The following is a 16,279-nucleotide window of genomic DNA, read 5'->3' on the forward strand; positions in this document are numbered from 1 at the left end:
CTGTATGCTGTTGAAAACTTCATTGCTGTGTAAAACCTAAAGCCATGCTTTTTTTCAAACAATGGAAACGGCAATAAACTCCGACTGCCCTGACTCAGCAACAATTGGAGGGCACCCTTTGTGTGAGTAAAGATACAAGAACTACTGAATTGGTTCACACAAGCAAGCCCACCAGCTCTGTAGCTTAACTCAAGGCAGATAACAGCTAACTCTTTGGAAAGTACAAAAATAAAGCAATTATTGGGTCTAACCCTTGGACTGGTTTAAGGCCTGCTGCCTTCTAGTTTCATTGCATACCTCCAGTTTTCCACTTTTGATAAACAATGAATAATCATTCATTATTCACTTTCACAGTTCTATTCATACTGCTTTTGCCTCCAAGAGTTACTTTTCCGATCTGAAAAAATAAGTTTTACTCTTTTCTTGAAATAAAAGCTTTTTATATATCTGCCCATCTTTGAGAGCTTGCTGTGTCCTTTTTTCACCTGCTACTGAGAAAGAACATCTGCCATCAAGATAGAATGATTGTCATCTCAGAGGTGTCAGGATGGGTTCAAAGCAAAAGCCTTCACAGCTGAGGGCAAAACGTTTGATTAATACTGAAGGGAAATAGAAATAAGTTTTGAACAATGGTTTGGCCTAAACAAGGAGCTCTGTATGAAAGGCCTTGGCAAAAGTCCTGGCAAAAATGTCAAAAATGACACATCTTTCTTCTGTGGCAATATTTTAGTGTCTTAGCTGCTAGTGTTATCCTTGAGATAGATTAAACTGGACACAGGCTTGGCTTTCACATGTACTCCATTGGCTGCACTTGACCGGTTCTTTTCAGCTAAATCATAAACCTTGGAGGCCAATATGAGATAAGTAACTACAAAAAGGATACCGACTGTTAAAGAGTACATAAATTCACTATAGTGGGGACCAATATGCATGAGAAAGTCTTGCTCTGGTGTCCATACATCAAAAAAGGTTGAAAATTAAGTTTAGGCTGGGCTCTTCCTAAGCAGGAATGAACAATGGTAAGAGGTCCACCAGAAATTAGGATTATTTGTATTTTTTTTTAAATGGTGATAATGGCATGTGGCTGACTTCTAAACAGAGCTGATAGGGTGGCCTTGTAGCAACTTTGGTCTCCATAAAAGCACAAAGACAGGTAGTTTCATGCAACTGATGCTCCATTCAAAGTCCTCCAAGACATTCCTCTTCCTGAAGGCAAGACAGTTAAAAAAACCTAAACAGTTTCCACCACTCATGTAACACATTGGTGGATCAGCCCTGGCTGTCTAAAACAAAGCACAGCCAAAACTATACAAAGATACGAGCCTTTACTCCCTCTCACCTCCAAGCTGCATGTTTGCAGAAGAAGAGAGGATAGGTATCTTTTCTTCCTTGAAAAAATCATTATTTTCATTCTTCCATATAATATAGGTAATTCTGAAAATGCCAGGCATGCACTCACTCCACAAAGATAACATTAGTTCAGTGAAGTATGCCTTTGTGGAAAATCACTTTCATCTAGACCAGCATGCGTGCATCCTGCCCAAATATCATTACATCTGTGGAAAAGCTGTTCTTCCATAATGTGAAAGAATGTCTGACAGAGCCAGAAAAATCCATTGGGTGGGAAGATGAAGTTAGTGAATGTAAAAGAAAAAAAAAAAAAAAAAACCCCAAAGTGTAATAGCTAATCCTTAGCAGAAATGTTCTTTGAGGTTTATGAATACTTGGCACCAGCTATAGCCAAGCAAAAGAAAAATGACTTTTTGTAGCTTTTTAATTCTGGGACAAGTAGTAGACTACTGTAGTATTTTGGAAGGCTAAAACATTTTGATACCAGTTCTGCCATTTACAGATGTTTCTGGAATCAGAATATACAAATTTCTGATGAGACAGCAGGTATTTTCTTTTGTCAGCTTTAGGACTGACTAGACAGTCTTGGAGGCCTAACAAAAGTGATTCCACATTGTGAGTGTGACTGACAGTATTTAACATCAGTTCCTCAAGAGATCAACTCAACTGAAGCATTAAATTTAGGACTGAAACAGCTGCTAATACTTGGATCTTCCCTTCCCTCCAACCTCTTTTCTCCCCACCAGGATCAGGGAAGGCAAATCATTTACTACCTACAAACCGTAAGTTACTGGTCTTAAACCTTATCTGCTCAGAGAGTTGACATGTTTACAGAAGGGGGACAGAGGGGTGAGGGATGAAGGTTGCTTTAAACAAAACAGCAACAGTAAGCTAAAAAAGATAAGTACATCCCTCAGAAGGCTGCACAGCTGTTGTAGCTGCCTCCTCTTTATGTTAAGGGAATAACAAGGAGTGAGGATGCTTTATAAATGAGGATGACTCACATACCTCCTAGAAATACACCAATTTAAGAAGCATGCTTTGAAATTATGTATACAAAAAGAATGGTTAGGAGTTCCTAATATCACACCCCTCTCACCAAGTGAGAGAATACTGTTACACAGTGAAAATTTAATCAAGGATCTATTTTTTATTGTCTCTGTTTTCACTGAGAAAAAAAGAAGTAAAAATAGGCCTATATGTCAACCTGAAGAAAATAATTGTAATTTTACTCACTTGATTGCCATCAGATCCTTTTAAAATCTGGGGCCGAGTTCATACTCTCAAATTTTTAACTAAATGAGGATGACTTTTACAAGTACTATAGCAACTACTGGAGCTCCAGCCATGAACTCCTACTGTCTGCACAAGCGCAGAACACTTAACATTTTGTTTCAGATCACAATGACCTTGGGTTGGAAAAAATATCTCTAATACTCCCACAAACCTGTCTGACTTATTACCCTTTTAAAGATCTCTACAGTAAATGCACAGAAGTCAAACAGGCAACCATGAATTTCTGAAGCATAGAGGGAAACATTATAGGGTCTATCCCTGACTCCCTGTACTGAGCTTACTTAAAAGAGACTCCTGCAGACCAACAAAAAATCAGCTATGAAGAAAATTAATCTGATTATACCCATTGTAATTGAAAGCAGAACCTGGGGAAGTATATTGAGTATATAAGTATAAATGTAACTAGAACATGTACTTTTACAACTTTCATTTTCTGAACTACTTATTGATCATTCAGGTGGCTCTTTCAAAATCAGATTACCAGGTTCTCTTGAACAGTAATGCTCATTCACCACCATCTGCTTTATAAGCATGTCAGGCAGATTAGCTGCATGTTTCTGCTGTTAGTATTTGATATCTAATAAAGCCTAATAATCACTGCTTAGCTTTTTCAGAAACAGATTTAAAGCTTCTTTTTATACCATCAGTCTTATAACTGTATTTATAGAGAACATTTTTTAAAAAGTGAAATTTAAGTACCTTTCCTTAATTGACATAGTTTTGCTGGAATTATCCAGGACATCCTCAGTTGTTTGTGCTTTGTTCTCTCCAACGGAAAACATCTCACAGGAATTCTTATAAAATTTGCCTTCCAACTGCTCGGAGAGCTCCTGCAGTCTACAGGATGCCGCAGCTGCAGTTTGTGAAACCGTCCTCATCGCTGATGTGCTGGCGAGTTCAGAAGTAGGTTCAGCATGGTCTGCCCATTCAAAAGAGAAGTGCTGAATTAGACTTAGTGCTGTTCTCAAGGATATTTTACATTACTAACACCGAAGCAGCAAATCTGGTTTTTAACATTCAAATCACATATTACCCTAACAGAGAAAAAAATTCTGACTGAGCTAGAGGACAAAGATTAATCGTGCAATATTATCTGCTCCATATACTGGCCATTTGTGACTGAAGTTCACACGAAGCCAGAGAATAGCATGTTAAATACAAAATTCTGAACTTCATATGGATGAGGCACAAACTGCAGCTCCTGTCACCACATCAACAGGAAAACAAATGGGGAGATGAAAGTGAGAGGGGAACAAAGCGCAGAGGAAGAGAAGCAGACAAAATTTAAATAAGAAATTAACTTAAGTGGTAAAGCAGTCTAATGAATTAAGTAGAATAGGAGGACATTTAATAGCTTAATAAAGGTGTTATTTTCTAGGAGGGTGTTGGCGGCTTTTTTGGTTTTGTTTTTTCAAGCAGCAGTTAAATCAAAGGAAAAACGGTCTTAAAAGATAAATGCATCATTACAGATATCAATTGTTTGGGTTGGAAGGGACCTTTAAAGGTCATGTAGTCCAAACCCCCTGCAAGGAGCAGGGACATCTCCAGCCAGATCAGGTTGCTCAAAGCCCCGTCCAACCTGGCCTTGAATGTTTCCAGGGAAAGGAAACACCCCACCTCTCTGGGCAACCTGTTCCAGTGTTCCACCACCCTCAGAGTAAAACATTTTTGCCTTATATCTAATCTGAATCTACCTCCCTCTATTTTAAAACCATTACCCCTTGTTCTATCACAACAGGCCCTGCTCAAGTATTTCTCCCCATCTTTCCTGCAGGCTCCCTTTAGGAACTGCTTGTAAGGTCTCCCTGGAGCCTCCTCTTCTCCAGGCTGAACAGCCCCAACTCTCTCAGCCTGTCCTCGTAGGAGAGGTGCTCCAGCCCTCTGATCATCTTTGTGGCCTCCTCTGGACTCTCTCCAACAGGTCCATGTCCTTCTTACATTGAGGGCTCCAAATCTAAGCGATATTCATTTTTCTTTTTGAAATTTTGTAAGCACAACATCTCTGATACTGTTTTATTCCAGTCTCCATCTCTCCTGCAGTCACTAAAAGTTAATTGGATGGAATAGACACTGCTTTTGAGGAATACAGGCAGAACTATACCTTCCTCCCTATGCCTGTTCGAATACCATTAAATTCAAAATAAGTTAACTTCACAGGATGAAAATAAAAATACTTCTAGCACTACAGGGTACCGTGGTCCTGTGCACCATCATAATAAAACAGAAAAATAATACAACATCCTTCTAAATTCAGCAGAATAGAAGACTTTATGTAACGACCAAATTGACTGATTAGTTCCAAAGCACTTTATTTAAAGATGAGTGACTTTACTCATTAAGCTTGAATTGTGCTGTGCATATAGAAATGTAATTGTTCTGATAATTATTTATTTTATATTTAATCAGAAAATAATAGTAGCTTTGCAAAATTAGTTATTTGAAAATTACCCACTATATAGGTACATATGTAGTACATAGGTACCACTATATAGGTACATATGTAGTTAATACAGACCTATATATGCACGAGATGCAACAATTAAGAGCAGTAAGTTTAGTTTGTTCAGCACTTTGGAGGGTGAGGGCAAGGGCCAAAGAGGAAAGGATAAATCTTAGCTTCAGCATATAATACCACTTATTTTAAAGTAAGAAAATCTGCATAAAATTGATCTATCTTTAAATGCTGAAGAAGTGAAAGAATAATAAAGAGAAAACTATTTGTAAAACTTAAGATTTTACAGGCATTTCTCTACTTTTAAGCAGTGTTAAAAAAAGGAAACATAACCAGCCTTGACAATGCTTGAAATGAAGATGTTTAAAACTAGAGAAACACCACCATTTTCTGAATGAGAATACACCAATAGCAAGTATATACTGCACCTCTTTGCAAAGTCTTGCTTTTCGTAACACTTTCCAAATCCATCTTTTCTTCAAAGGACTGGCCTTCTTTGACTTCCCATTTCCCTTGCATGCTGGTAGTGATTTCCTTCTGTTCAAGAGGCTGAAAAAGTGCTTGTGAACTAAACAGTTCCATGCTGCCCTTCCTCAGGAAGCTGTATGTTGTCTCTTTATGGTAGTCTCCTGGTTTTTCAGGAACAGGATGTGTGGTTTCTTCCTCAAAGGAGCTGTACTTTGTAATTTCATTATCTTCATGTGCTAGAAGCCTCTTTCTCTCTTCTTCGTGCTTCTTTGATGGCCTTTTGCTTTCTAGTGCTTCCACGGAGGGCTGCCACTGTTCTGACTTCTGTGTGCGTTTTCCTGAAGAGTCCAAGTTTTCTGCTGAAGAGTGGAATCTCAGATCAGCTCTAGTGGCAGCACTCACGCTTCCATCACTAGCTGTCTTTGTGTGCAGGTCTCCAGCATACAACGGAGAAAGAGCAGATGCCATCGTTGAAACCGATGTTGCGACTGCAGTTGACAAGGGAGTAATTTTTCCACTTTCATTTTGTACCTATGAACAAAAAGAAAAAATTGACTTAAAAGCTCTGAAATCACCGGTTCCCGAAAACAGTCTAATCACATCAGTTCTTTAGAGGTGTGCTTCTGTATGATTATAGTGATCTATAAATATAGACTAGAAAGAGATAAGGAGAGCAACAATGCCCCCATAATTTGGCTGCAAATGGATTATTCTACTCAGGAAAGAAACGACTGCATGTCAACAGCAACATCTTTAGTAAGAAAGGGTGGATGTGTAGCATGCAACATGACCTTGTGTCAGGCCTCCAGAAAAGGGTCATACTGGCATGGTACTGTGCAGCACTGGGGGAAGAAATTAGTTCAGGTTCCCGACGTCGGATGACATGCCATGTGCCCAGGCTAATCAACTCTGCATCTTAGCAGGACTAAATAGCTTTGGCACAGCTCTGCTCTGATAGGGTTACGCAGCTTCCAGCTCTGGAGCTAGCTCAGCGCCAGAGAAACTCTGCTCCATGCTGTCCTACATAGGGCAGACATTCCTGATGCTTCTGCCACGTAAATCACCTTCATGCAGGACTGTTAGTCTTAAGACTTTTTCAAATATAAACATTGGCTGTCATGTACACCTCGAAGCAAAGTGTTTGAATCGAAGAAGCATATTAAAAAACCTCCAAATTTGCTTTGCTGGCCTCCCCAGCGGGTCAATTATCTGTTCTGCTCCTGTAACATAATCACTTTATAAAGTTTTCCTAGAGATAGGAAAGATGCAGATTTTTTTTCTGAAAGGCAGAGCTTGACTTTATCTTCTCCAAAGGAGACAAAAGCTATGAAAGAGACTGACAAACATGCCTCGTACACATCGGGAGAGGTTTCTTGTTTGGCTTTTTTGATTGTTTTCTTAATCTGCAGGGCTAGTGAACAGCATGCAATAGGAATAGACAAAGTCACACCAGTAGGAGGAAATTTGAAAACTTAAAACGCACATGCAAATTCCACAAAGCATGGACAACACAGACATTCATTAAACAAATCAGAAAGCAGAGCAAAAGCTACTATGTTAGCTCAAAGATTCCAAAGAAAGGTTAAGAAAATAATTACCAGTTTATTCTTTTTCCATTGCATCTATCAGAATTAGAAATTTAGAGGAGATCAGCAAAAGGATTTCAGCTTCAATTACAAGACTTACATTCGCAATTATGTATTTCAGTAACGTAACCTCTAGTTATCTATTTTGATACCTTTCTTTTGTTTCTTCCTAGAAAAACTGTAACTGCATCTCAAAACATCCCAACACTCCAAATCAACAGCTCACTATAGAAAGTCTTTTTGAAAATACACTCCCATTGAAGCCAGTTTAGAGTCAACTCTGGTTTCTTCTGCTAGGTTCAGAAAGAGAGGACAAAACATGCTTCCTCCGGATTTCCTTGCTCGAAGAGCAAATTTGTACTGTAAAAGTGTGCTAAAATAACGTGACTGTCACTTCTTTCCCATCTGCCACAGCCCATTTCTGTTGAAAAGTTAGTGACACAATCATTAAAGAGGCCAGACTGTGATAGTGGTTGCTATGTGGAAAATGAATGGAAAGAGGACTATGTAAAGTCTGGAAATCTTGTTGAAATAAGTTTGTCCAATATTTAATATTACTTCATACCTAAGTAAAGTAGGCATAAAGTACGGTTATATATCTGTACAGTTTTGCACCAATATGGTTCTCATTATTCTTTTATTATAAATTATTACTATAATAATCATGAATTAAGCATATAGAAAGGTAAGAACTTCCGAACACTCAGATTCTTCCAGATCCCTAGAAATATGATATGCATAGGAGTTGTGCTTCACTGTTAAAAGTGATTTCCTTTAAAGTTGTAATACTCAGGGACTGATGTTTCTGCTGTTGTGAACATCAGCTCTGAAAGACCACTGCTGGGCCATCTTATGCTCAAACTTCACTACAAAGGCATTCCTTTGCAGTTCCAATTACATGAAGTATTGCAGAACAGGAACCCAAATTCCACTGTATATATTAAATAATTTAATTTTGACCATGACTTTCTGAATTTCAAAAATATTCTGCTTTTAGAGAAAGAAAAAAAATAAAATAAATAAAAATCAATGCTCCTTCCCAGAAGAAAATGACAGAATATATCCTGACTAATAATGGAAATATATAGTGCTTTCAGGAAAGCGTCCGAAAGTTGTGCATGATAAAGCTCCAAAATTCCCTGAAAAGACATCTAAGGTGAGACACATCATCATGCTTTTTTTACCCCTTTACTCAGGAATGTACTTTTAGAAGACATGTACTATTCTACCGGAAAAGAGAGACATTGTGAAAGGTACAGCATGAACTAATCAGGAAGATTATATACTCTTGAATTACTTAAAAAAGAAAAACAAACCAATGAAGTTGAACATTTTAGAGGATGTTTTTCCTCAATGTCAGAAGACTGCTTTCTGACAAGCTTTTTCCTGTGAATACGTCACAACCCCAGTGCGTAGCTCAGAGCAAAGAGAAGGCCTGCTGTTACGGCATCTTACATTGAAGCTGTTTTCTCCAGTAAAACGAAACAAATGAAAAAGAGCTAAGATTGCACTTACCTGCTCAACTTCTCCAAGAGTGACTGGCTGAGTCTGATAACGAGCATTCATTCTCCTGTGCCTAATATCTCCTCGACTCCTTGTGGAGATGGCCCTGGATACTGGCTGAGACAGTTTGTTAAACAAAGCCATCTTTTCTGCCAAACTTAAGGTGGAAGAATCTGGTTCATCAGACTGATCTTGCCCCATCGCCTCTTTGGCTGCTCTTATCTCCTCTTTAGCTAAAATTTTCTGGTGTGCTGATGCCTGCAAGCTGAAGAAACAGAACTGGAAATGAGTTCTGAAGAAGTCATTATGAAGTTTTAAAATCTCACCCTGATAGAAGCAGAAGAACTGCACATGAAGCACAATAGGCAATGTAATATAGCAGCCTAAGTGGTTATGCAGTGGTTCAACATTGGCATGATGAATTCTAATTCAACAGCTGAAGATTTAAAAAAAGTTAAATTTTCATTCACAATTTCACCTGATTAGAACACAACAATTTTTTAAAAGGGGAACTCAAGATTGAAAACAGACTTTTCAGTCCAGTTTCTTTACACAGAATACAGACCTACAGAGAGACATTTAAGATGCCTGCTGTAGAACAAACATGGGTCCTACAGTGCCATTTATGTAAAATTCAATTTTATTAGAATAATTTGTGGAACATATATGATAAAAAAATTTAAAAGACTGATTTTAAACTCCGAGTTAGCGCTGCTTTTAGGTTAGCATAAATTGTAATGCCTCTTGTAATTTGAAGCAGAACAGAATTCAGACTGTCTTTTGTTTTGAGTTATCAGGGGTAACTCAACAACAAAAAATAGTTTTGAAATACATTTCATTAATTTTGAAGATTGTTTGACCAATGCTGAAGGCAGATACATTTATTCATAAAAGCTGCAGCTGTATTTGTCTCTACAATAATATATTCTATTCACCTCTACAATAATACATTTTATTCACTTTCATTCCTATTTATGGAATTAGTAGTATTCTCTTTTTTTTTTCCTGTCGTGGTCTCTGCTAAAATTCTCTCATTCAGAACAGGCAAACAGTATTCTGTAACTTTACCTATAGGTGGTGCAATTTCTTATCTTTCATTTAATTTTGCAAACTAAAAGAAATATATGTAGAGACAGACAAAGAGGGTATGTACTGCTTGTGAAATGAAGCACCCAGCTTTGGTATTTTAATCTCAAGATGACATTACTGTATAAAAAAAAAAGTACAAGGACAAAGAGGGTTCTGCTAGGTTTGCTCACATGCAAATTTCTTTCTTTCACAAAAAAGAATATGCTTTTAGAACAGGTAAGTGTAGTTAGAAAGGTCCTGAAAATAGATGCTTGGCAAAAAAAAAAGCTGCATTGTTTTATCGTGCAAACATAAATGAAGTTGACAAATGTTTTAAATATTCTTGAAACGAGTATTGACTTGACACATTCAAAAGACATTCAAAACTTTAAAGATGCATCTGCTATTGAGGAATCTTGTGCTCCATGTAACATGCATGTTTATCCCCCCCAGTACCTGATAGGTTGTACAGTGCTCTTAACTACAGTGGGACTAGGTACTCTTGTCACTACTGTGTGGGTATTCACAGAACGTGAAGCAGGGGTAGATTCACTTTAAAGAATTGCCAAGGAGGGAAAATTCACAGGGAGAGAGAAGAAAAAAGCATTAAGAAAAGCAATACATTAAGTGTTAACTACAGAAAAGACCAAAACCAAACCAAAACAAAACAGAAAAAAAAACAAACAGCAATGATTTTTAATTAACTGAGTTATCTGCTGCGACCTTTGCAAAATAACTTCAAATACTTTGAAAGAACTAAAAGCCTAGAGGAGCAAACAGGTTGTCTCGAAGTCACTCATTAATCCATAACACAAGCCATCTTTCAGTAGATCATTGAGGGAACATCCATTCACCTTTGTTTAGTTTTCCCCAAAAATGACTTTTCTTTTTCAGGAAAATTTCATTATGTATGACCAGAGTGCAAGAAACACATTTCCAAAAAGTACATTTGAGATTTCAGAGTGTAAAAGGCTTTCCCCAGCACAAATAAATTCCGTAAGAAACTGTGCAGAGTAAATTATCTCGGCGCAAAGTATCTTCTTCATTTGAGTTAGAAACCAATGCTATGACTAATCCCGTTTATCTAATCTACAGGTTCATAAGCTTTCTGCCAAATTAGAGTTCATACAAGTTATGCTTTGCTAGTCCCTCTACTTCTGAAAAGGAATGTCAGTATAGTTCCCCCTGTGGTTCTCAAGGAAGTTGGCCCTTAACAATAAATGTTTTCCTTGCTCCAAAGTTGTAAACACCACATATACAGAACTCATTCCCAGATTTAAAAGCAGGAATCAGAGAGTCAAGATATGTACAAGACTTACGTAGCTGCAATGACCACTTCCTCACTGGTAATTGGCTGTGTGTGCGATCTATCCTGCAAACGCCGCAGCCTTCTCTCTACTGCTGAACTTCTTGTAGGTGGTTTAGGAATATTTTTCATTTCAAATGATTTTTCCATTTCCTAAGAGGATGTATGTTGCAATTAAAACTATGGAAGAAAAGTTCCAGAACAGCACTTTCTTTTTACGTTTCTTGCACGTGAAGTAGCAAATTTTCCAAATGCTCATCCCTGAATTAGAAGCAGGTTGTAACTGCACAGTAGGCATCACGGAGTTAAAACTAACTACTCATCTCTCTAAATGGCATTCTTAAAGAAGGCTTTACAGTGACAGGTCTACTGTGTAGGCAGGTGAGATGAAGTAAAAAAAAAAAAGTTACATAGTTTTTACTTGGTTAACTGCATCACACCTCATTCTAATGCACTTCAGCTCTTTAGCATCTTGTATATGAAATGTTTAAATCGGCCTCCTATTAAGAAAATGTAATACTTACTCTAAAAAGTAGCCTCTTTGCAGCTACGCTTAGTTTGGCTCGGTCATCCAATTTTTCTTCATCTACACAACGGAAAAAGAAAAAAAAAAAGGAGGCTGAACTTAATGAATCAAGCTCATATTAAGTACCAGGGCTTTTCTGAACTCATCAAAAACTGTATTTTAGTAAGACAAGAAGCACTACCAGCAAGTAAGCTGGCTGCTACTCCCTTTTAACAAAAGACTCACCATGAACCAAACTGTGTAAACTTTACTTGTATTTACATGTTTTGCATCAGAGGAAAATCCTTAACAGGATTTGAGAACAAGTCTTGTCTTCAGGACAGTTCATGTGCTTTCAAGTTATACAAACAACCTCTTATGAATAATCAAACTTATTATATTAGTCTATGATAACACATGGACTAAGAAAATAATTAGACTGAAAGATTGTCTTAAGAGTCAGTATTCATCCTGCTGTACAGAACATCTCTTTTCTACTAGCTGACCATACAAGATAGTCTCTCCTAGAAGTTGGTCATTCTGATTACCATCTTGTGTCCCATTTTTGAGAGGCTCAACTAGTATCCCTAGGAGCTAAAATCAGCATCCTTCAGATACAAGAGCCAGCATCTCAAAGCTGCAGAGAGTATCAACTTTCAAATAGCATAAGACATTAAATCTAAATTTAGCTACTCATGAGATTATCTACTTAATTTGTGCCAGACTTGCTAAGAGTGACAAGAGAGAAAGAGAAGCAAGATGGCAGACTGAATTGTATAATTTAATTACCAGCATCTTGCAACTTCCTTAGCTAAAAAAATACATTACCAATATCAGTTTCACACTACAGTAAAGGCTTTTTAGTTATTAGTCATAGACCACTACTGATTGAAATGTGTATTTTTTCCCATCAGCTAGCTTATTAATTGTCTAAATCAGGAAAAAAAAAAAAACCAAACCCTACGTTGAAAAGTATCAAGCCATTTCTCCCCCTTCCCTCCTATACAAAGTTCAGCATCCACAGACAGACTCTTGGACTTAAATGAATCTGAAATCAAGTCTGTAGTAAATATGGCCCAAGGAAAAGTGGTACTTCAAATATATTATAGGTAACAACAGTTACTTTCAAGTGGACTTGGTTTGCATTATCAAATATAGTTCTTCAGTTAAAACAAAACACATTTGCTCCGATTTCTTCCTTAGAAAGTAGTACAGTAACATACCTTCAGCATTTGGTATTTCTGCACTCAAAATTGACCTAGTGAAAAATTATCAAACAGAGAAAAGTTAGTTGGAAAAAAGACATCAAAAATTAAATTTAAACTCCATCTCAAGTAGCAGGACCTCAAAAGTCTTAAGAGTGGGACAACTTCATCTATTTTTCAAGTTTCAACAGTTTCCACTTTAATAAAGCAGAAAGGCAAGCAATTGCAGTTTCCACTTTAATAAAGCAGAAAGGCAAGCAATTGCAGCCAAACTTAAATACAGTAAAGGAAAATTATTTCCAGTTCATTTTGCACAAGATAAAAGCCTAAGATTTGCTGCCATCTTTTTTAGCATAAAATACGTAGCTCTGGTTATTTACAAAAAAAAAAGTCAATGATAAAGCTGAGTAGATGGAAAGTCTTTATATAAAACCAAAAGCATTTATCATTAGACAGAACCAGACAGACTATAGTACTTTATGATGATTCACTGTTCACCATTTTATGTGGGGGGATTTGCAACAAATTGGTTTTGTTGGCGGTGTTCTGGTTTTTATTTTATAAGAAGCTATAACAAATACTTGATTGTTTTTAAAAAGAAACAGTAACCTTGCAAAATGTTTACGCTAATAAACGAACAAAGTCTCTTCACAAGCTTGTTCATGTCTACCTGCCCCAGAATGCTATGCAGAGCTATGTACGTGCGTACCTATCTGTCTCCTTTCGTTCTGCTGACGTTATAGGTTGAGTTTTAAATCTCTCAGAAGTCTTTCTATTTTCACCAGGAGAAAAATAGCGCCTCGGCTTTCGTGGCCCTCTTTCACGGTCACCATTGGCAGACAAAGTGCTACCTGCCGTTGACATCTCAAACCGAGACTCACTTTTAAACCACATGATAGAAAGCGCATAGAAAAGAAAATAGGAGAGAGAAGTAAAGCATAGATGTAAGCATCTTAACAATTCACCAGAGATCACTCTGCATGCTCCTCCGGTAACATGCGCAGACGTACACATTCCAGCTACCCCACATCACAACTTGCATGAGCAAGCAGAAGCACAAAAGCGGGATTCAAACCATCTCAGCCTCCAGTACACACTGGTGAGAGCTAAGCTGTGTGCTTTAAGTGCCGAACACAACTGCTGTTGAGTGTGTGTAATTTTTGCCAAGGACGTGCAAGTTTCACACGAAAATACGTCTGAAATGTCACCTACAGTTCCGTTTTCTTGTTGGCATTAGCAGTTTCCAGAAAGACATTACGGAGCTGGGCAACAGAGACTTTTGTGTCAACCATGCCAATCTCACCGTTTGGTGCATTTGCTTCCATGCTCTCCTTACTTTTAAAAGCTTCTAGCTTAGGAGCCACAGTATAGTCAGACATTGAACGAGTCAGGACTTTATGCTTTGCTGTTGACACTTTCCGAACAGGAGCTTTTGCCTTGGCAGGCTGCGATACAGACCCACTCTGTATGTACATAACAGCTTCACTCCTTTCTATGTTCTCAGGGGTCTTATGCTGCTCAGGAGCCTGCCTCTTATTGCACTCCAGCTCCCTTTCAACTTCTGAGTTAACTGTCAGCTTGCTTGCGAAAGAGGAACTCCCCACGGCTGTATCCATTTCTCCTCCAAAGAGGCCTTCATGGTTCTTCCCTTGCTTGCGAATCTCAGATGGCAAAATTGGTCTTCTGCCTTTGGAAGCGTGGTCACCCTCTAAAGAACCTTCTTCATCAGGCTTTGCTCCATAATCAAGTGCCTTTTTCTTTTCACTCTCTGATGCAGTGGCTGCTGATGATTTTGTTAAGAGGCTAACACTGTCTGGTAGGAGGAGGCTACCAACAGAGGTGTTTGTTGGTTCTTCTGTTGCCATCAGCTGAGCCGTGTGAGCAACGCCAGCAGGCTGAATATAGCCATGTATTGGTTGGCGGACCGAACTGACGGGCTGGTTTATAACCCTATCAAAGGCAGATGTTTCTGTCTGAAGAGGCATGTAGTGGGCTGGCACGGGATGGGATTTTCTCTGAGATACTGTGTCTGTGCCAAGTTCAGGGCTTCCACGAGCACTTTCCTCTTTCACCAGTTTCTCTCTAACTTTTACTCTTTAAGAAAGAAAAAGGATTAAAGCTGTGAACAGCAATACCCAATCTGGGAAGGAACAGACACCTACTGTGGGGACAGACAGCAACATCGTATTAAAATAAAAAACAACCAATACATAAAAGAAACCAATCTTATGATGCAACCCCTTCCTCCCCACCAAATCTTAGGAGTAACTTTGTTCAAAAACGTTCAAGTGATTCACAAGCCGCCAAGCATGCACGACTCCTGAGAAGGCAACTGAGCAAGCTCTGAAAACGCACAGCATGTTCCTATGAGGTCACAACTGTGTTCATCAAACAGCACATACCCATAGTCTCAAACAAACAAGATGATCAAAACTGCTTTTTGTATTATCAAAGTGTTGGGTTCAGCCTGAAATTGCAAATTCCATTGGCAATCATGTATGTAGCCAGATCTCTGAAGATGTCTAAACACTGGGCAGCTTACGTCCAAAGATGGGGAGAAACTCTTTGGCAGGGCCTGTTGTGATAGGACAAGGGGTAGTGGTTTCAAAATAGGAGGAGGTAGATTCAGATTAGACATCAGGAAAAATTTTTTTTACAACGAGGGTGGTAGAACACTGGAACAGGTTGCCCAGAGAGACGGTTGATGCCCCATCCCTGGAAACTTTCAAGGCCAGGTTGGATGAGGCTCTGAGCAACCTGATCTGGTTGGAGATGTCCCTGCTTCTTGCAGGGGGGCTGGACTGGATGACCTTTAAAGGTCCCTTCCAACCCAAACCATTTTATGATTCTATGTCATACTAAGATGCTCCTGCATTGGGGAAAGGGACCAAAAAACCACATTGTTGTTTCTACCTAGCCCTTCAGATGTTTTGGCAGAGACTTTTTTACTTGTGCTTTCATGTATCCTGTAAGACATCTAAAATGTTACATGTAGTGTAACCTGTTTCAGTAAGTGAGAAAAAACGTTAGAAGTGTAAGCCTCGAAGTGAAAACTATGGCATGGCTGTTGCTCTTCAGAGAACTTGCAAGGGAGAAAAGAATTAAAAAAAACAAACAAAAAAAAAACAGAAAAAAAACCCAAAAACCAAAACAGGCATTCTGTTTTAAAACATTTCATTACATTCCAACATGCAAAGCTTACAGGAATGTTCCCCAAAGTTACCTTACTTCAGTGTATCTTCTAGAAGCAGCTCTAGACGTGTGTAACATCCGTGCAAAAGGGGGTCGTGTTCTACCTTCAGACACTTAACACAACTGCACCAGGGGAAGGCAAGCGCGGGCAGCGGGCAGCAGCCCTTCCTCTCTGACCACAACTGCAGGAAAGCTCTCCAGCAGTTTGACAGCCACACCAGTGTTTAGACAGCTTACAGGCAAGCGTTTGTAAATATCGCATACACAGTATTAAAAATGAGAGCCCTGTACTTCCTCCCTTCCCAAATGGGTATAAAAAATTATCTTAATCCTGAGGAAGGAGAAAAA

General features: G+C 38.5%; 1 protein-coding gene across 20 annotated transcripts in view; it reads right to left on the reverse strand.

The window, feature by feature from the left end:
- SVIL (supervillin) overlaps nucleotides 1-16,279 on the reverse strand; it is a 138,249-nt gene that overhangs the window by 34,618 nt on the left and 87,352 nt on the right. For 11 of the 20 annotated variants that reach the window (XM_086742058.1, XM_086742061.1, XM_086742055.1 and 8 more), the window contains 10 exons: nucleotides 13,952-14,833; nucleotides 13,449-13,619; nucleotides 12,758-12,792; nucleotides 11,554-11,615; nucleotides 11,043-11,182; nucleotides 10,180-10,275; nucleotides 8,668-8,920; nucleotides 7,165-7,188; nucleotides 5,527-6,097; nucleotides 3,346-3,565 (listed from right to left, as the gene is read on the reverse strand). In XM_086742058.1, the coding sequence (XP_086598184.1) occupies nucleotides 3,346-3,565; nucleotides 5,527-6,097; nucleotides 7,165-7,188; nucleotides 8,668-8,920; nucleotides 10,180-10,275; nucleotides 11,043-11,182; nucleotides 11,554-11,615; nucleotides 12,758-12,792; nucleotides 13,449-13,619; nucleotides 13,952-14,833 (2,454 nt within the window). The remainder of the gene's footprint in view (nucleotides 1-3,345; nucleotides 3,566-5,526; nucleotides 6,098-7,164; nucleotides 7,189-8,667; nucleotides 8,921-10,179; nucleotides 10,276-11,042; nucleotides 11,183-11,553; nucleotides 11,616-12,757; nucleotides 12,793-13,448; nucleotides 13,620-13,951; nucleotides 14,834-16,279) is intronic. The other 9 variants (XM_086742057.1, XM_086742070.1, XM_086742069.1 and 6 more) reach the window with 5 other exon arrangements.

This window comes from Chlamydotis macqueenii, chromosome 2 (genome assembly GCF_036417535.1).
Source record: "Chlamydotis macqueenii isolate bChlMac1 chromosome 2, bChlMac1.mat, whole genome shotgun sequence".
Taxonomy (NCBI): Eukaryota; Metazoa; Chordata; class Aves; order Otidiformes; family Otididae; genus Chlamydotis; species Chlamydotis macqueenii.